The 26,621-nt window shown below is 37.4% G+C and overlaps 1 protein-coding gene across 1 annotated transcript in view; it reads right to left on the bottom strand.

The window, feature by feature from the left end:
* The window catches only part of ZFAND3 (zinc finger AN1-type containing 3), a 134,245-nt gene that overhangs the window by 92,001 nt on the left and 15,623 nt on the right, over positions 1 to 26,621 (bottom strand). Inside the window, exons 2-3 of the mRNA XM_035320267.1 lie at positions 7,331 to 7,371; positions 5,182 to 5,208 (exon numbers count right to left, since the gene is read on the bottom strand). Coding sequence (XP_035176158.1) covers positions 5,182 to 5,208; positions 7,331 to 7,371 — 68 coding nt within the window. The remainder of the gene's footprint in view (positions 1 to 5,181; positions 5,209 to 7,330; positions 7,372 to 26,621) is intronic.

The raw sequence follows: 26,621 nt of genomic DNA, 5'->3' as shown, positions 1-26,621 counted from the left end.
AGGGAGGCTAAGGAACAAATCACTAGTGTCTCTATAAACTACAGAAGGTTTCCAAACGAGCAAATACACAAAGCAGAGCACAGACTTTTCTATAACTCAAGCAAATTGCTAAATGTGGAAAAAAAAAAAAAGAAACATTCCCTCTCATATCTTACGCATGCATTTATAGGAGAATGGTGTTACACGGAAGTTTAATAAATGAAACCTGTGGGTTGCACATTCCAAATAGGTAACTCTGCTTTCATGCTGGCAATGTGCAAACATCATGGCAGTTAAGTCATATCTCTACTTTTTTATTTTATTTTTTTTTTTAATATCATCAGGGAACCGATACACCAGAGACTAAATTACAGCTGGTGTTTCAACAAGTCATTTGGAAAGGTTAGGAGTTGGAAGGTGAACAAGATATTACAGAAACAGAAAGAAAACAGTACTAACATGAGGAGAAAAATATACAGAACTACGAAGCCAACTAAAAATAATGGAAGCCTTAGAAAAAAGGGACTGAGCTCTTGTTTGCTTGTAGCTCAACAACCTGTATAATGGGTACAACAATCCCCTGAGATAAGACGAAGACATGAAAAAAATACAGGTAATATCTAGTCAAGATAGAAGAAAAGTATAAATTAAAGATACTTGATAGTCTTTTCAGGGAGCCAGTACTGAGATGTTGTCATGTTATTTTTGTCTGATGTTGTTTGAGTGTAATTTATGTTTTTTAACAAATTAGCTCCAGATTACTAGGCTATGAATTTAACAAGATGCAATGCAATGGAACAGCCACTAATGGCCTACAGGGTAGTTTACTGATAGGACTGTCTGTTAAAAAAAGTCCTTAATTAAAAGGCATTCAGTTTTCCTAGAGTGTGTTGGTGAAAACACACTTTCAAGCATTACTGAAAAAGAAAAAGCAAACTTGAAGTTAGAAACATAAGAAGGAATAAAGGAAACAAAATCTCAGTGCCAGCTGTGAAAGAAATCCTTTCTTCCACTAATTCTTCTGCCCACACAGAAACAGAAATGATTCACGGGTCTGTCCGCCATCAGCACTTAACCCTCCTCACTACTATATATGAGGGAAAGAGGAGGAAAAAGGAGAAAACAATTGAGGAAATCAAACCATCAGCTGAGCCATTGGCCCTACTGACAATCTCCATTGCACTGCCACGCACATAACACCATTGCACAGACAGGTGCCAGGCAGGTAAGGCTCTTTCATATGGCATCTTTAACACCCCTCTATAGAATGCCCAGCAAAATCAGACCAAAACAACACAGGAGCCCTGTACTCTGCTACTTCCATGACATGGTGGTATAGATGGGAAAAAAAAGACCCCTCCTTATTGTGGGACCCCCTTACACTAATATATTTATATGCCATATATATATTAAAAAAATGCATAGGTTTAGTAACTTGAAATGCAATCTCTAACTCTTCGAAGCACAGCAGGTCTGCCTGGTTTCAGGTATCCTTCTTTCCCACATTTGCAGTTTATACATAGTGTACTAAGAACGCCTAGCATAAATATGCTGGATGATTTGGCTAGTGGGACTGGTTTTGATAGAACTAAAAAAATGAATCCTAAGCTTAGGTAGTACAACTATACTTGACCTAACTCATTTTTTCCTATTTATTTATATTTCTCCAACGAAATTTTAAGGCAGGCTAAGGAAAAGAGAGTAAATTAAAAACATAGAAGTCCTTTCTTACTCCTTCCTCAAAATACCACGCTAACAACCCACAACAGAGCTATTACTCAGATCTTCACACTTTTTAAAGCTGCAGAACAATGCAAACTAACAGAGTAAAAGGAATTGTTGGGGTCAGCAGTGCAAATCAAGCTTATAAATAAGTGAAGCCCAAGTGAAGTTATTTGTCCAATTCTTTAATTCCATTTCATGACTACTATCTTTCTCAATCTTAGTATACATCTAACTTATTGAAGTTCACTATGGCTAACACATCTTTTCTCTACCAGTCTTCTTTTAAAAATTCTTTGGGCACAGAGTAAGAGAAATTAAATGTATGTCAAATAAAATCTCTGTTTATATCTGGAATGCTACAGTTCTTTATTAGCAGGTGCTCTAAGAATTAGCAGTACGTTCATTGCCACTGTAAACAGCTAAACAATTTTCCAAAGAATTGTTTAGCTTCAAGCCTGAGTGTGCACTAAAAGTGGAAAATGAAACTTTACTAGTCTCAAGTGCTAGCCAGTGAGTGCTGCTTTTTGCAGCAAGCACTCCGTGTACTTCAAAATACAAAGCCAGACACAACTACAGCAACAATTCTAGCCTAATGAAGCAACAAATTGAGGCACTAGCTTCCATTAGGAACCAACAAAGGTAACAACATACTGCAGCCTTCCTGAAAAAGATGCATTTTGTGTGCACATAAAGAAAACCAGTACTCAGTGCTTTTTTAATAAAAATAAAAAATCCACACAACATTTTTGAAAGTGCTCTGTCTTTTCCAGTAATAAAGTACTAAAAACCAGGGATTCACATCAGATATTAGAAGGATATGGAAAATGTAAGTATGACTGATTAATTGCTTGTTTGAGAAGAAAAAATTTTATGAAGAGCTGAGTTATGCATAAATTATTATCATCATAAAACAGGATACAATAAGGATTACAAAATATGAACTAGCAAAATGCAAGATGCAGCTTTTGAAAATGTTTTCAGTAGCCTGAAAGTCTGACTGACAGTCAAGTTAGCAACTGATTAACAGCAAAATCTCTAGACAGGAATGTTGGGTTTTGCTAGATCATCCTTAAAGTAGGTGTTATTACGACCATGCAAGGCAGCAATTTAAATAGTTCCCAGGATTTACAAAGACAGCGAAAAGAGGGAACTGCATTACTCAGTGGCTCTGAGTCACAAAAAAAAAAAAAAAAAACAAAAAAAAAAAACCACAGTTCTATATGCTCTGAAAATTGCGTACGACTTGAGCAAGACAAAATAAAGGTCTGCTCAACCAAAGAGAATGGTTAAGATGCACAAAAACATGCCATAACTTCAGTCAGACATCTGAGTGAGTTTGGGAAATAGAAAGAATAGCAAATAATCTGATACTTCTAGAAATCAGATGATATATAGAAGATATAAATGTCCATTTTTATTCTTTTTTCGCCTTATCAGATCTCTGAAGCTCCAGAGAAAATAAAATATACTGCTGAAGTTACAAAATTTTATCATCTGGCATAAAGCCAAGCATACGTTCTGAAAATGCCTATGTGATTACCAGCAATACTGACTTCCCACTTGATGGATGGAGATGAAAATTCTTTAATTTTTTTTATACTCAACAAGTGCTTCAGAATATCACACTGGATAGCTGGATTAAGAAAGGATATGGACATCCACCTCTAGAAAGTTTCAATTACACAATCACACAAATGCTACAAAATTGATTCACAAACCCATGAATCCCCTAATTATTATTTCATCTTCTTCCAGTTTTCCAAGCACATCTCCCCACCAAACCCTCCAGTGCTGCACTTACCTTTAGCTTCGCACATAATTGAACAACCTGAAATCCACTTCCTGCATTCCTCTGGCCAAGGCTGAATGCACCATCACAAAAATTAAACTTTCCAGAATCCCAATCAAATGGACTAAAGGCAGAGTGCGGGTTTTTTGAGCTATTTAAGTGGGAAGTCTAGTTTTACAGTTTTTTTGTATTAAAATATTTATTCTTACTCTGTAGTAGTTTGTTCTGTGACTGTTCCCACAGGCTCCAATTAGAAATGAGTTCTTGTGGTACCAGGTGTTGTTTTTGCGAATGTTTGTAGAATTCCTACTTGAAAGAGTCTGCTTCAACAAAGTGGCTTTTCAAAAGCACTCAAACAATGTCCCTACCTGAAGTTGATATTAAAACTTCCCTAAGCCTCGTGGGAGCAAAAGAAGAGTAATAAAGAGCAGTTCTGAAAAATTTCACTCATCACCATCATTCAGATTTAGCAGTTTACTGTATTGAAAGAGAGGTTGCAGTATTAGCAAAAGAGGTGGTGTTACTAAGGGAGATGCTCTAACCATGATTTGCATTTTTTCCACTTATCAGTCTATATTCTGATTAAAGAAAAACTACACTTTATTGCATTTGTATCCAGAATGTGCAAGACATCTAAAGCAACTATGTCTTAACTATCTCAAGAGCAAATTTCTGTGAAGCAATTGAATACGCAGGATTACACTTGTGCAGTATCTGGAGACTTTGAAGCATCAATAGCACATGGTCAGCACTGAATTGGAGACAGAATGTTGTAGAGCACTTTGCACAAGTACAATTAACTTTGGATTATTTCAGAGGCTCTTAAATGTTTCAGGGTCTGCTACTTCTACAGGGTTTATGCAAAACAAATCAGGTATTCCTTCTTGGAACAGGCAGATGGGGTGGAAAGAGGCACAGAGAGCTGAAAAGGACAGATAAGTTCAAACTCCTCTCCACTATTTATCAACCTTTACGCACAAGCCAACGCGGCATATGAGGAACAGCAGATTTGTCCTTGCGTGGAAGAGCTCAGTGAACCTACAGATCGAGGTCAACACGCTGGGCTCTTCCAGGCAAAGGGTTGAATGTATCAAGCATCCAGCTCATCCTTGCCACAGAGAGCTGAACAACCCAATCTTTCAAATAACCTATGAAAAATACTTTCCTCTTTCACATAAGAAAACATAAAGATAGCCAAAACCAGGAGTTCCAGTCTAACTGTTACTTTTAGTGAATTTATCTTGGTAACTACTAACAAATCACTAGTATTTGGTCAGACAAGAAGGCAAACTCACAGCACATGAGCACTGCCCTTAGCTCCATTTCTGTGCTTATTAAACCCTCCTACCTACCACCATCACAGGCATCTATGATCACATTTCCCCATAAACAGGGAGGAGAGGAAGGGTAGAAGCAAAGAACAGCTCACAATCGTGCGTACAAACAGGTATATAGTTCAGAAAGTCTGAGAAATATAATAACTTATATTTTAACGTAACCCCAATAATGTTTTTATCTCTTGCTGAATTGTTGCCCTTCCCTTATAACTTATATAAAAATATAAGGTTTATTGAAATGCAAGGGCCTTTGCTGCTACGTGCAAAAATATTTTAAAAGGAAAAAAAAAGACTGGATTCTAACCATATGAAAAAGGAAAGAAAAAAAAGCAATTTAATGAAGTTACTAACCTTTTTCGTTGTGTGGATTTCTTTTTTCTAAAATAAAAGAGAAAGGAAACGATGGTCAAGAGAAATAGTAATTCCCAACTTCCCCCTGTATACAAATCAGCTCCAATACATTTGAATGAATAACCTGTCATACTAAAAGAAAAAAAAAAACAAGGTTTTTTTTTTTTTTTTTTTTTTTTTCCAAATCGTATCTTTGTAGTGCCTGGAATAGTTAAAAACATATTTCAACAGCTTTCTTGCTGTCTGTGGTGGTTCAATTTACAGAAACAAGTATGTGTCTTTATTTCAACATTGTGACTGGAAACACAGTAAAAACGTTACTGAAATATTTTTGTCTGAGAAAAAAAAGACTTACAAGACTGAGTTTGAGTTATTGCCCAAACAGGACTGGAGTTCTGATTATTTCATTACTAGTTGTTGAAGGAACCATAGTTAAAATCTAATACTAAAACTACTAAAAAACAAAATACTATGTTTTCTTTTTTCCAATTAGCAGTAGCTTTTTAAGTTTCTCAAACTTTTGAGAATTACTATTTCAATAAAATAAACAAGCTGTAACAACTGTAAAGAAAATCCTGAAAAATTTAAGAGAAGCTACTTTTTTCCCCCTATATCATACATTTTAGTTATTATCTTGTATTTTTACAGCAGAAAATGAACTCGATCAGAGGGACCGGCTTTTCAGGAGAATTACAGAACAGAAGCCAAGGGATCATAAAACATCTTCCAAAAACAAACAAACAAACAACAATAAAACCCAAGTGAAAGATGCTTTTATTTAATGTCTGGCCTGCTGGTTGTAAAGTTTTGGGTACTCTGGTAAACCCATAATATGAAGGACGGGCCATTTTGGTATCTCAGAATTAGAAAATCCACATTTCTGAAGTATGAAAGCAAAAAAGTTATTTTATAATGCTAGTAAGAACACAGCAGTACCGAGTCAAATCAAAGACCTAGTATCTTACTTCTGACCATGGTCTGTAGAGAAAGAGTATATGTAAGTTTGCACTTTCTTCAGTATACCCTTCCAGTGATCCATGGCTTTGGAAAACAGCCAGAGGAATATACACGTCATTTTGCTGAACAGCCTTTGACAGTCTTTATTTTCCATGTGTTTATTTAATGAAGTGATGCTGAACCCCAGATTTGAAATCTACAAGTCAAAATATTTTTTGTGTGTGTGCAAACCTCAGTAAAAGCTTTTTTTTTTTTGGTGGGGGGGGGGGGGGGGGGGGGAGGAGGGGAAGTGGCAAACTTTGCTTTAAATTTCAAAGTTTCTGTAACTTATGCACTGGAAACCAACACCTTAAAAAAATAAAATGAAGTGCAAGCCAAATATTATGGCCAACTTCAGCTCTAAAAGGGGATATTTCACAGACAAGCCAATGACTGAAAGCTTGTATTTTTTTTTTAAATTCTTTTCATCATTTTAATACTGTACCTGTTCCCCAAGAGAAATTGATATCACGAACTATGACAGCACTTCAATTACAACTAAAAATAAGCTTACAATACTAAACAATACCACAAAAATTTCAAAAAGGCAAAGCCAGAAGATGCTAACAGGAAAAGGTCAGTAGCAATTCCTAGTATCTTACACAGTAGCGATGACCTTGCATAAGAAAATAATATGTAGCAATTATAACTAGACTACTAATGAACTACTGATGATTTAATTTCCACAGGCTGCAAATTAAAAACAAATGAAACCAGAAGTTTTCTACAGCAGTTTTTCTTCCCCCACCCCCCCCTTTTTTAATCCATACTGTATTTCAGGGAATATTACAAAGTAAATCGTACAATATTCCAAATTCAGACTTTTACATTTGTGAAAACTACACCATCCATACAGGTGCTGTGCTAACAGCGGAGCTCTTTAGTTCAAGGGCATTCCTGACTTCTATAAACTTTAAGAGCAAGGCTTCATTGGTGCATTTACACAAGAGGTTCTTGATTAGCAAATAAATAAAGCACCAAAACGAGGAAAATTGGATTGCATGAGGAAAATCTGATTGCACGTACACACTGAAGAGAATCCCATGCAAAACCCTGAAACCACGTTGTTGGCATCTCCTTCAATAATCTAACCAAAAAAAAAAAAAAAAAAAAAACAAACAAAAAAAACCAAAAAACCTTTTACTGCACTTACCAGCAAAGCATTTGGAACACAGATTCATAGTCTTGCTGGACCTGGGGCAAAATAAAAAAAAAAAAAGTAGAGCTAAAAAATTCATTATAATTCTAATCAACACAGGGAAGCTTTTCAGGAATGAAGCAAGGGTGCAGACAGGGGAAGAATTTAAATGGCTGGGAGTCAAAGATAACAATAGGCTAGAAGTGGCCGAACTAGGAATGGGGATGGGGAAGAGACTTCATCTGATAACCTCTTTACAGAGCTTTTAAAACACGACTTTCACTTATTTAACCTCATAGCTGAGAATAAGCTTCCTTTACCGTTCAAGGTATTTTTGCGCACCCATCAATCAGATCTTTCTATTGCAATCTGATAATAATGATAGACAGGAAGAGCCAATACATTCCACTTGGATATTAAAGCTCCCTTTGGCAGCAGCTTTGCAGGCCTGACAAATCCTGAATGCAGCACAGCAATAGAGAGATTAAAGTATTGCACTTATAAGGACATAGACAGATGCGCTCTTGGAAGTATAGCTGGAATGGTTTAAGGAGTTATTACCTCAAGCTGTTCATTACTACCCTCAGCTGCATCCAGCAGTAATTTAAAATAACGTGGCTGACTTTGCACTGACATGGACTAGGATAGTTCACATGATCCATTAGCGTGGCTCGACTTTCAGGGCAGTAACCTTCAGCTGAGAGAAAAACAGCTGGAGAATGACAGCAATATCGTAAGCCTCCCAGATGTCTCTGAAGCCTCGGTGCAATTAGGCCACAAGCGCTCACCCTCAGAGAAAGTCAGTAGGCCCACAGACAAACAACAACAAAAGTTCAGGCTACAGACCTCTCCAGGGCTACCAGGAATCTACTGAAAGCAATATACTATGGGAGCACGAGCTTCTCCCAGTTCACAACAAGTTCTCTTCTAATATCACAATTTCTCTTTTAGGAAGTCAGCTGGAGATTGTTCTTGAAATGCCTCTGAGCATTGAAATGCCTTTAGGTACGAGCAACCCAGTTTCTGTGCACACTGCCCAACAGTTCATTCAGTCAATGCTCCTGAATCAGCTCTGCCGTTCTATATAAGCATTAGCATTGTCCTGAGCAGGCCTGAAAGCACGTATCGATAGGCAAGGTCATACCAAAATTGTCCGTGCCCAGGAGACCTTTTTCCCCTCCTCTGGGCAGCCTCTTAGCTGGAACTCCTCATTTAGCCAAATCAATTGTGTCTTTATCTTTGGAAATATGCACACTTCAAAACAACTGACACTACCAAAACAGTTGGTTTCTAATTCCAGCCAAACATGGATGGAATCTGAGATGAGGTCTGCACCTTACCATATACAAATTATAAAAATCAAGACTCGAGACAAAAATTTTGAAAATGTTTTTTTTCAAAGCATTTAAATCGCAAATGATGACACGTATTAAATTATACATTTTTTTCCCCACAGAGTTTGCAAATTGATATTTTGAATGACTTTCCTGTTACAAAGTAAATCCAGACTTGATCAAACGTATCTTAGTCACATCAAAACATTACAGATGCTTCTCAATTCATGCACATTTGAAAGCTGGTTTACATCAGGCTCAAGGCTTCTAGAACACAGTTCACTGCAGATATGAGACATAAGCGTTTGCCAGCTATAGCAAGAGCCACAGACAGACACATGAAAGCTAGTTTTAAATGCAAACAGTATGTGCACAAGAGAAAAGTTAATTCCCAGGAAAAGAAAAGCAGAACGGCATTTGTAGCCATACAAATACATCATCATATCGGAATATACCCAAAGATTCAATATCTATGTTGACAGTCTGCACAGATTATCTACCTTCAAAAGAACTGCCATTAAAAACAGCATGGTGAGTCAACACCTACAGCATTAGTGTGCTGCAGTTCAGTACTCACTGCTTATGGGTTAGACCTTCTGGAGCAGCTCAATATGCCAGGCAGGAGCTTCTCTGCAAAGCCATTAAACCCCAGGGGCAGCAAAGAAAAAGAAAGGTAGAGTTCAGATGGTTCGTACTGATGACATCGGAACGGGTAACGACAAATGTTTTCAGTGGTATCATCAACCTTCTCAGCTGTTAAATATCAATCCAAATCCTCATACAATATTTACTTGTCGACACACCAACAATAAAAACACATGCGCACACACAACATACAGCCATGTGAAAAAGAAGAATGCTGCCATTTACTCATAGCACAAAAGCATTTTTTTCAGAAAGGATAGTGCTATCGGACAAGCAACTATGCAAGCTGAGTATCTTCAGTTCACTGTTATTCCTTTAAGTTTCACCTTCTGATCCTTTTATATACTTTTTTAAGGCATCCAAGTGTGTCTGAGGCCACAGCACTGGATGAGAATCTAGATTTAGACACTTAGGTCACTGCAGATGCATTGACATTAAACCAATACTAAGATAATGCCTTTTTAAAAATTATTTTAAACACTAGAGACAGTAGCAGTGCTGCTTAACCATCACCCCTTTTGGGAAGTGCAATATTTAATAAGAGCGAAAGTTTTTACAAAGAAAATAGATCAAGAAGGTTACGTATGTCAAGGTCAGTAGGTTTTATCTGAAAGACATGCCAATGTCTGTCAAGTAAAATGTACATTTGACAGCACTTTGGTATACTACAAATCCCTTCCCTCATCACTAGGATTTCCTCTGTCCTCTCACTAGCCCTTTAAAACTGAGCACACCCATATATGCCATTTTTCCTCATGTACATCTATCTTGTCAGCTACATTGATATTTTACATTACTTTCTAGTGACTCCAGCATTCACCAGAAGCACGTGTCACCAGCCAGGAACGCCAAAATAGAAGTTTCTCTATGTTCCTGACAGTCTTTTCAAATAGATGTCTGTAGTATCTTATTTCTCCAGGTAATTTCATTTGAAATGCTCAAAGCTCTAAGGCATCAAACGGTCGCGACACGTGGTCATGATTCATGATACAGCCCTCTTTGTTTCTACTTCATGCTCAACTCTACTTAAAGAGAAGATTTCTAGGAAAAACAGTACTCTGCAGATTTCTAGGAACATTCATAAAAATGAGTGTAAAGGTGAATCAGGCATAGGCAGCTCAAAGTCCAAGTCAACCCTGGCAAGGAGAATTGTATGTTTCAGACTGCAGTTCTTCAGGCTGACCCCAACACTTCCACAACTTTCTCTCCCAGCTCGGTTGGGATATTCAACATGCTGATGAATCAGTTATCAAATTGCTGGTTTTAACTGGACATATTAAAGTAGTTCCCAGATTTCCCTCATAAAAGTCAGCTTCGTGCTCGACAGCATCTAATCCAGAGGTCCTACAGCATCCATTTTATATGTACAATATCCCTACAAAGTCAGTTTTGCATTAGTAATTTACAATCTCCACTTGTACATAATTTAAGCTGGTATTCAGAAAGACATTCATATTTATGGATAAATCAAGTCAAATAGAATGGTATTATCTAGAGGCAGAACATAAAGCTAAACCCTACTTGAAGGTACTTCCATCTGTCAAAAAGAAGCCATTTAACTAAAGGGTGATAGAAAATTATTATGTAGATTTGGAAACCACAAGGTGAAGCATACTCGGAAGGTCAAGTGGCAGAGCAAATGAGAGGCAGAGGATCTTCAAGCCAGCTGGAAAAATCCCAGAGGCTACCGAATAAATTGCATGCACCTATTTCACAGGACTTGGTCTACATTAAGTTTAGGTATCAGAAGTGCTTCCACTTCCAAGAACAAACAGAAACTTCCTTGAAAACACAGCCTTGAAAATACAAACAATGACGCGGGGACTTGGAAAAAGGAAGAAACTTACGGAAACAGGACATCCCAGAAACTACAGTATATTTATGCTACAAGCATTAAATAAATCATATGTAAAAACAAAAAAGCTCATTTCAGGATGTTAAAACTCTCTTTCCTTACTTGAATGGCTGTGTCTGCAAATTTCTATATCAAATAAAGCAATTTGAACCTATAGATAGAAGATCTATCTATATAAGATCTATCTTCTATCTATAGATCGCTAAATTCCAAAAATAACATTCTTCAACTCCTACATATTGATATACTCTAACTAATTAATAAAATTGAAAACTAAGATTATAATTCAGCCACTCTGCTTCCTTGATTCCCTTTTCATATATTACAATCATATGAAGGTATGGCCTTATCTACTCCACTGAAAGCACTGAAATTTATTTTCTCAAATATATACCCTAATGTACTAATTATTCCTTTCATTTCTTGCCATTTGGCAGCATACCATTGCAAGATACCACCCAAATCAATGTGCCTTCTACTCTTCTGTCTTCACAGGAAGCCTGCTTTTCCTTTCCCCTCCCCATTGAATAACTTTATCAATATGAAACCACAGCTAGAGAAAGAAGTTAGAATTCTAGCCGTACATCTCAAAAGACTGATGTATCGTAGTCCATTCAAATAGCCAGAATCTGAAAGAGAATCTCAGTTTGAAGATTCAAGAATAAATTGCATGCAGAAACTTTCAGCATTGGAATAGAGTTAAAAGAATTATACAGAAATCCACTTCATCTCAGCATCTTCGAACTTCCTAATGAAAACAATTTTCTGCCAAGAAACTTGGATAGGCACACCTAATAAATACCGAAGGTTTTGTAACAAAATCTTACATTTTCCAGCAGACTGTCAGGCACTTTCTAGCTTCCCCATTCCCATCTTTAAGAAGATAGATGAAAAAGCTAACCAGAAACACTAAAAACTAATACAAGCTAAACTTCACAGAGAAGTGCCAAAGAGCAATATGAAGTGTTCAATTTGGACTACATTATGCAACTCCCACACATTTTTAGGTAATAGTGAAATAGCATTATTAATGCAAATGCTCACCAATGGCAAGACTGGCGCAGCTGCACAAGAGTAAAAATAAGTAATGATTCTAGCATAGGTGTATATTCTCGGTGCTTTAAAAAAAGAGAGCAATAGTAATTTCTGGAGATAATTTTTCTTTAGTTCTCTTTCGGGAATGGAACAATATGGAACTTGAAGAAAAAAAGAAAGCTTTCACGTAGGATGCATGCATTAGATATTTAATTTTAAATGTATTTAAGCCACAGGTGCAAATTAAGTATAAGTTTGTGTTTTTGTTTTGTTATTGGTAGCAAGAGTTTTTAGCATATCTAGTAATGATTCTTCATGATTTAGAAGTTCTATGACTTGGTAGTAGGAAAACATATCTGCTTCAGTGGCACTGGAATTGCAGTGGTGATTAAACACATCATGTTAAACGCTTCTTGGGCCTCTTCCAGTACAGCAATTAGAGTGGGATCTCCGTGTTGCTGCATTCAAATATATCCTAGCTCCTGAATGATACCCATCCAGTACGTCACAGGCTGTATGTCTGAGAAACATTAACATGTAATGACTCATGTTATTAATTAGTTAAAGCCGCGCAGAAGCCTCCGCCCTACATATTCTGCACATACTGTTTCATGTATTTGGCAACTTAAGGACAGCTATAACATATGTTAAAGCAATGCATTTATACTACTGTAGTTAATGGTCTGTCACAATTTCCATTATAAAGCAATTTTCAAAGGTTTATAACTCTGCTGAAGAATTCACTCTGAGCTGAATCCTGGCACACAGTAAAAGCAAAACCATAGCCCACACATGTTTACTTTCATCCAACCAGACTTGGAGGATTATTTATCATTAAAAGAAAATTGATCCAATTCGGTATTTCCCTTATGCTTTTCATCATTTGCTCTGAGCATATAACACTTCACCTTGTACAGAAAGGAGGTTAATTAGACTGTATTAATAAGACCCTCCATCATCCCTTAGGAAGTTCTGTATAACCTGTACCTTCTCAGAAAAGCCATTTTACTGGTCTAAATCCAATGTCACCTCATAGATTTCATATATGCTATATATTTGATATTTCAGTTCCTCCTGAATTTGTAATCTCGCTAATGGGATACAGTCAAGGGGTTTTTGGACAGGTTAAGCAATTATTTACATTTTTAGACTGAGGCGGCTCAGTAATTCTGAAAGAATGATGGATGCCAAATTCTGTTCACATAGAAGAGCAGAAGCAGAGCGTGTCTAATGCAGGTGGACTTGCAGAGAACCTGGCAAACAGAAACATTTGCATATACTCAAACAGATTCTTCAGTGAACTAAAACCTGAAATTAAATATTCCATAAATCTACTTCATCAGCTGTTCTATACCCACGTTCTTGGGGTATTTACCAATTATAGGAACCCTAATTCAATTAGAAAATGTTATCAGGAAGATTTTATTACTGTTACTACAGGTTTTTCTTGCTTGGAAAACATATTTATCTTCTGCTTCTGATTTCTGAACTTCTCATTTTCACGATGAACAATTTAGTGTCCCTTACCATTGCATGATTTCTGGAACGTGGCATTAAGTGATGCTTCAGTTAGTTAGTCACATGCCAGCAGAGACTGGCCGCATCATCCTGCCTTCAATTTGAGATGAAATGAAGAGTAAACTTCATGCCCAGCACAGCATATGAGTGCAATGCCCTTTTGGCAACTTTCCACAGCAAAAGATATGCCAATGCATCCCAATGAAGTAGCTGAACTCTGATTTATTATTTTTCCAATGGCTATACTAAAGCCTTCTTTTAAAACTCTATGGCTGAAGCACTTCTTATATTTTAAAATATACAGAGACACTGAAATGCTTTATTTACAATAAGGCCAGAGAACAGAACAAATACACAAGAGGGGAGAACAGGGAAAATACAGAAACAAAGTAGCTCCTTACCCTTACAAAACATATCTTGGGCTCTGACACAACAGCACTGATGGAGTTCAAATGTAAAGCCTTATCCAAACAATTCATACAACAAACCACAAAGAACCCAATGCATCTAAACTAGGGAAGAAGGGTTGTACCAACTTAAATAGGATTCATTTGGGTTTCTAGCTGAGCGTACAAAGTTGTTGCCCTCCAGTCAAAGCAAAATGCTCCATAAATACATGTCTCTACACTTTCTTAAAAATAAAATAAAAAAACTCAACAGCACAATTCTATACCGAGCATTTCCCTGCAAATCATCTGAATCTTTTTCACAACAATGTGTAGCCTATTATTTAAAGGACAGTAAAATGGTTGAAATACTAAGTATTAGTAGACTCTAAAAGGCCTTTAATAGAAAAGTAGGAAGAAAATCTGGAAGTTCTGATCTACCTGCCTTCCACCAGTTCCTCAAGGACATTGCTATTTACGTGCATTGCAGGTAATAAACAAATTTCCCTGAGACAACACAAGCACCTCTGGATTTTACAATATTAAATAGTATCAAATTTATCTTTTTCTTCAGATCAGACACTCCAATGCTCCACTGATAAGTAGCACTCAAAAACTTAAATCATAAGGTCAGGAAAAGATAACAAACATAAAGTTTTTCTAAGAAAAAAGAAGTTGGAAGAGACATCAAGAAAGCATCCGTTTTGCCCCTAACTTAAAGGCATGGCCATCTTCACATCAAACATCCCCAGGAACCCTATCCCAACACTTCAGGACCCAAACAACTGCATTTAGATTAGAAAAAATACAAAACCTGTCCTTTCTCGTTCAATTTAAGCTCTTTTTTATTGCAAAAACTATTAACGGACTTGAAGACTCATGGCACCCTACTCACATAAGGACAAAACAACCAAAGTCATGGCAATTAAGAGATCTCATTTTCTAACACCATGACCATTCTTCAGCTTTTATTTCTTCCCGTTCATCCATACCTTGCCCAACTACAGTGGGCAAACTGGACCAGAAGTATAATGGCAGCTTTAACAAAGCTGAGGTTAAGAGAAAACTTAACATTGATGTCTCTAGCAGGGTTCTTGATTTATAAATCACGACTATACCTATACAATCAAGATTACAGCTGTCTATGATACTGGTTTCTGGAGAAGAGAAATAAGATGAGTATTAGCAGAAAGTAAAGAAAGGAATATTATTCAGGCTTTTTTTTTCAAGTCAAGGTGATACAGTAGCTCTTGTTCATCTCTACATTTCCTTACTTCCCAAGTCAAAGTTAAGCATGGAATTCAAGAGATTTTTTTTAAAGATTAAACAAATGGAAAAAATAAAAAAAAAAAATCCAACAGCCTATAAAACTAGTTCAGTCTCACCCCTCTGTTTGTTACTAGGCTGTACTACTATTTCTGTTCTGGCAACCAATTCCCGCATCGTCAGGATTTAGCCTGAGAATTCTCCTGGAATCCAGAGCGGCCTGCAGCCAACTGTGGAACTAAAACAGGCGAAGATAAAAGATGAAACGAAGCGCATGAAAAGAAACAAATCTGGATTTGCAAGAGGTTGTTTGGTTATGTGTTTCTGTTTTTCAAATCAAAATTATTTTTCTTACTAGAAAACGCTTGAAAATGCTAATAGGTGCGATAATGGCCTAGAATGGGTAGAACTCTGAAATGACAAAAATGCCTTGCGAAGTATTTCAAAGACCTTGTCTGTTTGTATGCCTGTGTAATGCTTACCAGAACTTATTTAAACCAGTTAAAAAAAGCTGTTGCACAGGATTCAACTATGTAAGTGTATTCTGTTGAGTACTGTGCCATGTGTTCTCTCAAAAGCTAGCAGAACACCAAAGTTATAACCTAAACTCCTCTGTCACAGAGAGATTTTTAACATGTAGCAGGTCAAACATTACACCGGCAAAAAGAAGTTTAGTGTTAACCGTCCCTAGTACAGAGAGAGAAACACAGGTGCACTATCCACAAAAAATGTGACAAGAAAAGTCAGAACCCCAAGAATTATTTTGAAGATTAATTTCTACAAGTGAGAAAAGCACGCGAAGCTAGGCTTTGCAATAAAGTAGACAGAAAGAAGAAGAAAGAGCATCCCTTGGACAACTCAAGAAAACGTTCCTCATCCTGGACCGGTAGGAGCTGCATCTTATTCATCACCAAGCAGGATATCCAGCAGGATACCTCTCTTGCCTAGAGCTCCCTAAAACACCCCAATTAGCAGCAAGGTAACAGGGTATTTTCACGAATGAGCAACAGTTTTACAATTCCTTGCACACCTTTGCATACTGAACCCTCCTGGATTTGCATACTACTGCAGAATTTTAACAGTTCTTGAAAAGTACGTCAAGAATCTTGACAAGGTGCCTCCAACCTATGTTACTACACCATTCACAAACACGTCTAATGGAAGCCACCAGCACACAAATTCACAGGCGTTTTTCTCCCCATTTAAACCAAGTTTTAGTAAAGTCTTCAGATGTTTAGCTGAGGGAGATTCACATTCTTCCATCCCAGTGAGCCTTGTACCCAGTCATCCACACAGGAAGCGACACAACTCTTACTTCCAACAGTGCTGTCTCTGTACCTGATTACAGGCACTCATTTTTGGTTTTCACCTGGGAAACATCATTGCAGCCAGGTCTCGTGATACTGTTGTAGAATAAGAGTACTTCCTTTCTTTCTGCAGAAATTTGCAGTGAATTGTATCAGGGATATGTCTATACTAGGAGTAATCTTCCACTTAATTGTTTAAACAAAACATTCCTAAGATCCACCTATTCTGGAAGAAAGCTATTCTGCCCCGTTGGTACTTTTAAAGAAAAGTTAAAGAACAGGAAAAAAAAGTAATGGAAAAAGTCACTTTCAGAAGTGAAATAAACCACTGGTAACTCATCATAACCAGTGCGAACAAACAAACAAACAAACAAAAAACAAACAAACAAAAAAGGTTCTTTCTAGCACAATTCCATCAGTTGCATTTCACCCTTCCAGAACTATGTTGCTGGTAGCACAAACAGCTCTGAATGCTTCTCCTAGTCACACAGAAGTTTTGGTTAACTTTCTAATAGCTCCCAGATACAAGTTTGTATCAGATTTTTCATCTCTCAGGAAGAGACCAGAGACTCCCTGCCTCAAAAACCATCCCAGAGTAAAGAAACAGAGTTCCACTGCTTGCTTGCTATACTACAGGAAGTATAATGTATCTAGTATAAAGTATATATTGTAATAATTTTATAATGCTATAAAATAATATAAACTAAACATTTATATGTTTATAAAATAAGCTTCTATTAAATATACTTATATATTAATATAAATATATATAAACTTTATAAACTTATAAAATAACATAAACTAAATGTAACTAAACACCTTATGCTAAGTCTTGGCCCAGAAGAACATTTTGGATATTTTAACTTGAGAAGAGGTCAAACAGATCCTCTCTCATATGGAACTTCCGCTTTTTTTGTATTTATTTTTTTTTAACTGCAAAGCCAGAGTTCAGTGTGATTCAAACGAACACAGCATTTCTAAACAGCATAAAACTGCTTATAAACATTTCCCTCAAGATGTTTGTATTGAACATGCAACTTCTGAAGTTTCTGAAAATCAAAAAAAAAATCAGATAAAATTCATAGTAACGAAGAGTTCAAGGAACAAACCACTAGAAACAAAGCTTTGACAACACAACTTTAAAAAGCAAACAATAATAATAATAATAATAGAAGAAATGGTAAGCAAGAGTTAGGCTGATAGTGACAAACAGAAAGCTGCATATGAAGCCAGATATTAATCTGCTCCTAGAAGAAGCTGGGATTTTTTTTCATGAATGCGCACCAAGGCACAATCACAAGTTTAAAAAAAAGAAAAACAGAAGTATATGCCAAACATCATTAGTTGAGTTAAAGTTGTCACCTACAACTCACTCAATAGTTTATAAAAAAAGCAGCATCTTCTTTTAAGAGAAGCGTGCTGTGTAACGTTGCCTTCTCTGGTTCTTCCAAAACAGTGTATGCTGATCATAAAAACTGCTGCAGCCTCTCACACCCTTCACTTGTGAACAATATATGGCCCTATAAACCTTCCCAACCCATCCCACTAAAGATGACTGCCAATAAATAAATAAATAAATAATCTGCACAGTTAAGTCAAAAAATACAAATGAAATGGAAGTGGCCTGAAAGAAGTAGCAGAGGGAACACAGCAACCACATAAGTTTTGAATGCTTTACAGAAGAGAGCGAGCACTCTTTAGGCACTACATCTTTAGGCTTGTTTTCTTCCTGCTAACCCTGAAAAGATTCACTGCCTCCCTTGTCACTTTTGATCCACACACAACATATTCCTCATGATAGCTAACAGCTATTTTTGTACAGGTTTTTTGTTAGTGGTTGGTTGTGCTTTTTTTCTTGCTTTTCCTTTTTTATATGAAAAGCCACGATTAAAACATTAAGCATTGAAATATTCTATGTCTGAAAACCTCAGCTGCCCCCTGCATGTTCAATATCATTTCTGAGATGTGAGCTTGACCTGGGACACACTGGTCAACTCCATTCTCTTTCTGAGTAAAGGATGCTGGAAAGTTCATGACTTGACGATGCCAGAGAAGCCTGCGAGTGAACAGGCTGCTTCCCTCGAATCCTATGACTTGTGCCCAGGAGCAACAGCTGCCTCAACTTTGCACTTTATCCAGATATGTTATTTCATAACTTTTACTTTGAATAGAAAAATACTTCACATACATTTAACTGGGCTAACCAACTACGCGATAAAAAAAGTGTAAGACCTCTGTAATGATCGTTCCGAGCCCAGATCACTTCAGCTTTAGTGTCCAGAATTCGTGTGACCTGAAACAGGAAACACCTTTAAAATAAGGTAATGTGTCATGGTGTCAAAGTTGCTTTTCTTAAGCATTCCAAGTGCAAATACACGATCTCCAGCATGCAAATAGATTATGTACTCCTCAACTATTTCCAGGAAGAAAAAGTACATTAAACGCTCTGCCCCAATTCCAGAGAGAAAAAAATTACTTTCAAAATACACATTTAAAGCCTGCCTAATTCTGAACTGAGAGCAAATACTGAGTTATCTTCTCATTAGCTACAGCTAGCCCATAGGTCTAACTACTTGTCTTTCTGTCCTTGTAACAATACAGTTTGGTTCAAATACAGAAGACCTGAAGATCAGTAAAGCTGCTTCAAAAGCCAGATGAAGAGCATCCTATGCATTCTTTTACAATACAGCACTCTGGTCTTTGGCACTGTATTTTATCACAAGTTAATGAAGGACATCATGCATCTGATTCACTGAATAAAGCTGGCATATCAGCATGTCTGTGCTTATAAATTTCTTCCACAAAGAAAACAAGCTCTTGGGGAAAAACACCTAATAAAAGAATAACTTTCTGTAATGGGAAAGTTGACAACACAGATGTCTGCATATTTTAACACTGTAAATAATGGAACAATTAAAATGAAAGGATACAATTAAACAAAAACATTGAGTCATAATACATGAATGTTAACAATAATCCAGATGCTTTTCCTTTCTTTTAAATAGGCAAAAAAAAAATCTTTCCACTTTTACCTAATTATGTCAACTAAAACTAATTAAAAAGAATTACACCATATTTCAATGAGCTTCAAACTGTTTTCCTCATAGCCTAGTAAGTCAGTCTTCCAGGTCCTTCCTCAGTCCCAGCAATCAGCTTTTTCTACCATGTTCCAAACTTTTTTGGACTTCTCTACTAGCTTCTCAATGGCTTTTACTAGAGTACCTGGCTCAACAGAAACAAGTACCAAATCCTAGCCATGACCAAAGTCATAGAGAAAAGCACATTTGTGTAAATTTCAAGCCCCTGCCTCGTGCTTTACACTGACATTAAGAGGCAGTGATGGCTACTAATGTTGGCTTTCTTAACTACAGTCAAACACCTGACCAAGAGCCATGAAGCTGTAGACGTCCATCCTGAGTTGCTTCACAGCTTCCCTCTCTTTTGCAGCTAAGACAACTCTATGGGCACTGCATCGACCAAGACATCCACAGTATGAGGTTATCTTCCATAGGCACTGAAATAGAATGAGCATGGTACACAAAAACCAGCCCAGACGAACAGCACCAGTGCAGAATTAGATCCAACAGATAAGTGTTTTTTTTTTCCTTAGAGAGCTGAACTGGCATTTTTACATTAATCTGTGCATCTTAAAGCATCTGTATGATCTGATTTTTTCTATCTTTCATACTGTGTACATCTCCTCAAAACATATAAAACTGTATTTCTCAAACTTCCAAAAGGAAACTATAGTAAGTCATTCCTACATATTCAAGATCGGGTAGTTAATACATCTAGTGATCCCTGTAAAACATTCTTAGTTAAAATGCCCAGAGTGCGGTACCTCATCAAAGACCTCAGTTTTTTCTTTTTCTTTTTTTTTTTTTTCTCCTTCCTCTGACTGTGATCAAGAACTGTTCTCTTTTCCGCATGTCCAAGTGCGGCATACCTGAAAACTAATTCCTTACATTCCAGTACGAGTATGGGTACCCGGGGAAGACAGAAAAGATCAGAGGAAATGAACAGCTCCACGGATACTTTTCAGATCTCTCTCCCCAGAGAGCCTGTCTTTTGCATGACAGCACTAAGAATAAGGGAAGTTCTCCTCCTCCAGTGTTCTTCACTCACAAGGTCTTACTGTCAGAAAAGAAGCTAAACAAGGCAAAAGACTGAATGGGATACAAAAGAAACACGTCAGCAAACACTGTTTAACCCTGTCCACAAATTTTAGGCAATTAGTAAAATAAATGAGTGGGGCGGGGGGAGCAGGACACAAATCTTAAGAGTCAAAATTAAGCACAGACCAGAATCGAGAAGCACCTCTACCTTGCTTTTAACACCCCATCATGACTATCAGAAGGATTTTGTCCTCAATCTACACTGCACTCCCTTCTTAGTGTGCAACTAGTCGGACACATGGAACAGTCAGGAACAGTACCCTCACCTATACAACCTGCTCGTGGGGGTGGAAGATGTAAACTGAGGCAGGGCGAACCCCATCCTATCAGCTGAAGTGGAAGGGACTGGAAAATAAGCAGTGGCAAGAATATTCAATCTGCTACTATGCCAGTTAGCACAGCTTCCAGATTATTGGCTAACAAATAAGAACATACAAACTGAAGCATGTATTGGGTTATGACTAACACTGGGATATGCACTTTTCCTTCCAAGTTTCACATGTGGTCTTCTAAACAGAGCATATGAAGTGAAAGTTAAAACAACATGGACATTAAAAACTGCAAGACTGAAGAGCTGACATTTTAGTGTGTACTTATCTCATAGGCTTGAAAGACTCCCTGTTTGAAAATATTTTTTTATCTCACAGTAAAAGTTTCTATGCTGCTACTATTATCCTTGGCAAGGAACAAAAACCTGTACATAATTCCTTACGCTGTCAGTTAGTACTGCTCTAATCCACTCTGGGCATATTTAAATCAATTATCTACAACCTGGAGCTGATACAGGAGGGTATTTAAAAGCCAGTACCCCACCTCAGTCTTTTCCTGAGCACATCCTAAGAAGAACTGGCACGTTGTTCAACGTCTAATTGCTGTTCTCAGAGAAAGAGTGCTCCACATCTTGGTTCTTGGCTTAAAAACTGTCCACAGAACTCTTTAAGAAAAGAAATTACACACTGCAACAGGAAAATGGTGAAGGAAATTAGGAAGAGATTGCCTGCCTCATGTACCAGGTGGTGCTAACCTCCCCGCAGCCTTCACACACAGCCAAAGCCATAAAATCAAATTGACGCTTTATTCAATAAAAACTCTGATGACCCCATACTTTCAAATATACGGTAGATATAACCACCTAATAGGTTCTACCCAAGAGGACTGAGATGACGAGGCACTACAGAAATGTACCAACACAGAACAAATGCATGCAGCACGCTGCCTTTTGGGTGCACTACAACCCCTGCTCTCTATGGGTCTCTGCCAGTTTGCACGGAGCAGTTGTAATTCTCCAGGTACTCTAACATCTGCGAAGCATTTTATAACTCAAACGATCGGCACACAGGGTTCCTGCTGCTGTTAACACTGAATCAGCTGAACTACTAGCAGCACTGGTGAGAATTTACTGCATAAAGGAAATGGTTTACAGAAACGGGTTACCGCACTTCAGTACCAGCAGATGAGTCACGCTAAGTCTTGCGCCGTATTCAAAAGGCCGACCCTCAACCCTACAAAATTTAACTTAAATCACAGCCTGCTTACATTTAATGCGGGGCCGCAGTGAATTTCAGCTGCAATGGGCACTGTTAGATCACAATCCAGACTGCAATGTCTCAATATAAATCTACTTATATCTATATATCAATTTGTTTATCTATATAAATCCATAAATCTACAAAAAACTACTCACCAAATACGGAATGGACACTTAACAACGTATCAGTGGTATGTTACAACCAACAGCATGTACTGATGGGGTGGGCTTGCACATTATTCACACAAGGGCAAATGCTGACTGCTACGGTAACAGAGATAGGATAAATCTTAAACCTTATCTTATTACAGAGTTGAGTACGACATGTGCAAAATAACCCAGACTACTTTCACAGAAAATATAAGGAAGTATGAGTAATACTAGGAAAATGTATTTGTTTGCCTCCTTTTTACACTACAAGAATCCCGGGCTGTCTTTCCCCGTTTCTCTTCTCAGCACAAGTGCTAGTTATTTAGAAGACAGGAGAATGAACACATTGGGAAGTACTATTATTAAAAAAAATAAATACCCAGGAAATCAAATACAACATGAATATTTAACCTATTTAAACAGAATAAGAGAGGCATTCACAAAGCTAAAGCGAACAATACTGGGTATTTCAATTCACTTCCTGATCCCTCAGTAAAGGTTGGAGAGAGCTCCCACTTCTGCTCCTGAGACTTTATTAAATTCAACAGAAGCCAAGAAGTGGCTTGACAGTCCCAACAGTTCAATTGATAAAACAGATTTCAAAGCTTGTAAGTTTCTCCTCTATAAAGGTTAAAACAGCAACAGAAAAAAAGCAAAGAGATTCTTTTCCTTTTAGAAGTCCCCTTTTGAAAACCTAGTGAAGACCTCAGACTTTTAATGAGCAGAAACTTTGGACTTCAGAATTAAGCTTTCCTCAAAATGTAAATTTTGTCTGAGAACTAGAATTATCCGAACTGCTGAACACTGATTAAAGCTTCTCATTTCTATGCCTCGCACAAGAAATGACCAAATCTTGTTCCCCTGTATCCTGAAGTTTAGCAAAAAAAACACGTTATCTTTTTTGGAAGTCAATTAGACAAATTAATTGTTTGAAGTAATAAGAAAACAGTAACACTCATTGCTTCACTGTAAGAATATTGATAAGGATATACGGATAACATAAAAGATACTGTTGTCATCATTAATTTATGGCATTTGAAACACACTGTCTGAAAGCCCTGATCTCATTAGAAGTGGTACAAGAGACCTAACACACTGAAACTGTCACACTCACGCAGTCAGCTCTCGGTTCTGTCCAAAAGGAAAGGCACACTGCTTAGCCAGGCATTCACTCGGGACCGCTTTCTAAACACACTCACGAACCACATGGCTATTTATGCCCTTGCATTTCAAATGAAATGCCTGAGTTTTATAAAACAAGTTATTCCCCCTTAAAATACACTTCCTTGGGGGAGAAAAACAACATACAAATGAGGATACCCCATATCCTCCCATCTCCCCAGTAATCTCACACTACTTCTGCAACTAAAACTACATTTTTTTCACTCACTGGATTTCAGCGACCAACACTTTCCTTAGAGTTTCAATACAAACAGAGTACTAACTTTCAATTTAAGTAACTCACCTGGCAGAGTTTACCCATCAGCTACAGCACAGCGACTGCTGCTGTGTCAAGTTTCAAATGAAAAAAGGTTATATTCCTCTTTTTTTTTTTTTTTTTTTTTTAACTTTTTGCTACTGCTTAAGAAACTTGTGAATATACTGCAGTAGCATTCATTTTTCCTTCCTTTTTCTTTTTTTGTAACACCTACAATAAAGCTGTTCATAGGATGAGGGCAGGGTTTGTAACACACCATGAACATTTCATCCCCCAGCACAGTCCAGAAGCCTCCTTGGTAATAGGAACAGAACGGACAAGGGAAGGAAGAAAAAAAGTTTTTGAACAAACCATCTTCTCAGCTGCCAATGGGACAGTCGTATCTGTCTTTCCTTGTGCCATTTTCTGTTCCTTTAAGGTGAGGCTTTTATTTTGAGCCATCACTTTTTAGTTGGAACAGAAGTACTACGTTTTTTAAAAAGCCTATGAATTGGCCTGAGTAACCAGATAAATATTCTGGTCTTAAGTGAAGTTTCCCTGATGTACAAAGCAGTACCCTTTGTACAACAGGACCAAAGGTTTTGAAAAAATTTTCTCTTACCATTATAGAGCATAAGGTCAGTGAATGCAGTGGATTTCTGGCATTTATAGTATGTAATATGAACAAAGCTGAATGAGTTCATAGAAAAGTCTCAAAAAATTGAAAGGCTGGCTAAGGGAAAGCAGAATACCTCTAAAACATTAGTCTTCTCCATAAAAGCTAAGTCTTATGAAAGCTATATATTGCATGTAATCATAAAAGCAGTATTTGTGTGGATGGAATAACTGATTTGTTCATCATTACTCACCTTCCAAGTTACTGAGGCTTCTGCAACTGTCCTACACCAAGCATCACACCCTGGAACTTGAGAGCTTACAGCTTGTTCTGGACTAAGGGCATCTTTCTTTCTTACAGAGGGCATGCACCCAGGTTTCACTGAAACTAAAGCTTTTCTTGGTGTATAGATCAACTGTTTCTCGTGGCAAAGACTTGTGGTAAAGGTATAAATACTCCAAACTTCTTTTAAGTTCATAGCATTGAATGTTAAATGTCCACACTAATGACAGCTAGCGCCCTGCCAAGTCTCCTCTGAATTTAATAGGAAAGTATGTGAATTTGAGAACCTGCTGATTCAGGACACCTGAACTTAGCTTGTATTTTAAGCACTATTTTTTTTTATTTTTTACCACCATTACCACCATCTAAATTGCTCCCAAGAGCCTTGTCACTGGGTTCAGTAATCCTAACCTGTTCCCTCCTTAAAGAAATATACTCAATTACCCTATTCAGGGAAAATCCTATTGCCACCAAGGCTCCTGACACGCTGCTACAGCCTGTGTCCTGAAAAGGGGTTAAGGACAGGAGAAAGCTTTCATGAGACAGCTAAACATTGCACAGCATGACTGTACATAAACAGGAGAACATATGGATTACAGACATAGAAAACTTCGGATTTCCACATTTTTTTCTTAAGCTTCCAGACTACTGCATGGGCTCTAAAAATCCTTATGTGCCGAGTCCTCCTCTTTTACAGTCAATAGTGACACACTACCTTTGTGAAGTACAACAGATACCTGAAGGTCCCAACTCAAAACTGTTTGGAAATAGGTCACAACACACAAAAGTTAGCTAAACAGTACAGTCACTCAGTCATAAATGTGGTGCCAATGTAATTCTACTTCTCCCAGAACAGTCTGTGTGCAGGAACAATAATAAATTACTGTGGAGTGATGCGCCTCACTAGGGAGGAAAGTATTTTTTAATATAAAAGATAACTTCTGCCAGTAATTAAAGACACAAAAGAGTTACCGATAAGAAGTCAAAAAAGTACTGCTCAACGACACTAAGGAATCGTTGTATGTCTACAATGAAAATAGTTAAGTTTCTGTCCACGGCCACAGAAAAACATTTCTCACTGATGTATAGAACACTAATAAGTCCCGGTGCGTTTATGACCCGCTTTCACATGTGTGAACTGCGGACAGAGCTAAGGTTAGTAATTCAGCCTGTTTTATGGCATGCCCTCATTCAGATGTTACGAAGTTTTACTGCAACGCTGAATGCTACCTATCGGGTACATCAACAGCACGTTTTGTTCTGTTGTCCTACCGGTTGAAAAATATCTGAATGTAAAACTCTTATTTATTCCAACATGTAACTCATTTCAAAGCTGTTAAGAACTGGTGCACTATTAGAAGTATACATGAGTATACATTTATAGAGGAAAAGAACTACACAATTACATTTAAAATGCAATTATAAGTGAAGTGAACGTGCACAAGCCTATCGAATGCTGATGCTACTACTAAGCAATCACCCCACTAAGTTGCTTGCAACATTTTTGGCTTTGGCTTCAGTCCTACAAGCTCACAATCACTGTCTGATCATATTATACATGTATGCATGGCAACCTAACGTTTTCAAAGGCTCCTGAGTGTCAATAGGATTTGAGACCCAAGTCATTTAAGTGCTTTGAAATCCTTTCTTATATTTGGACTTTCAGTGAAGGACACTCAATTACAAGAACTGTGTTAGCCTTGTTACCTATGAAAGACAGAGAGCTCTTTCTGTTTTTAGCCCAACCGTGTTACTCCTGGGGCTGCTATAAGGAGGCCCTCCCAGTAACCAA

The sequence above is a fragment of the Oxyura jamaicensis genome, chromosome 3 (genome assembly GCF_011077185.1).
Source record: "Oxyura jamaicensis isolate SHBP4307 breed ruddy duck chromosome 3, BPBGC_Ojam_1.0, whole genome shotgun sequence".
In the NCBI taxonomy this organism is placed as follows: Eukaryota; Metazoa; Chordata; class Aves; order Anseriformes; family Anatidae; genus Oxyura; species Oxyura jamaicensis.
The sequence above is the reverse complement of the archived record's forward strand: the minus strand, read 5'-3'. Positions and strand labels throughout refer to the sequence as shown.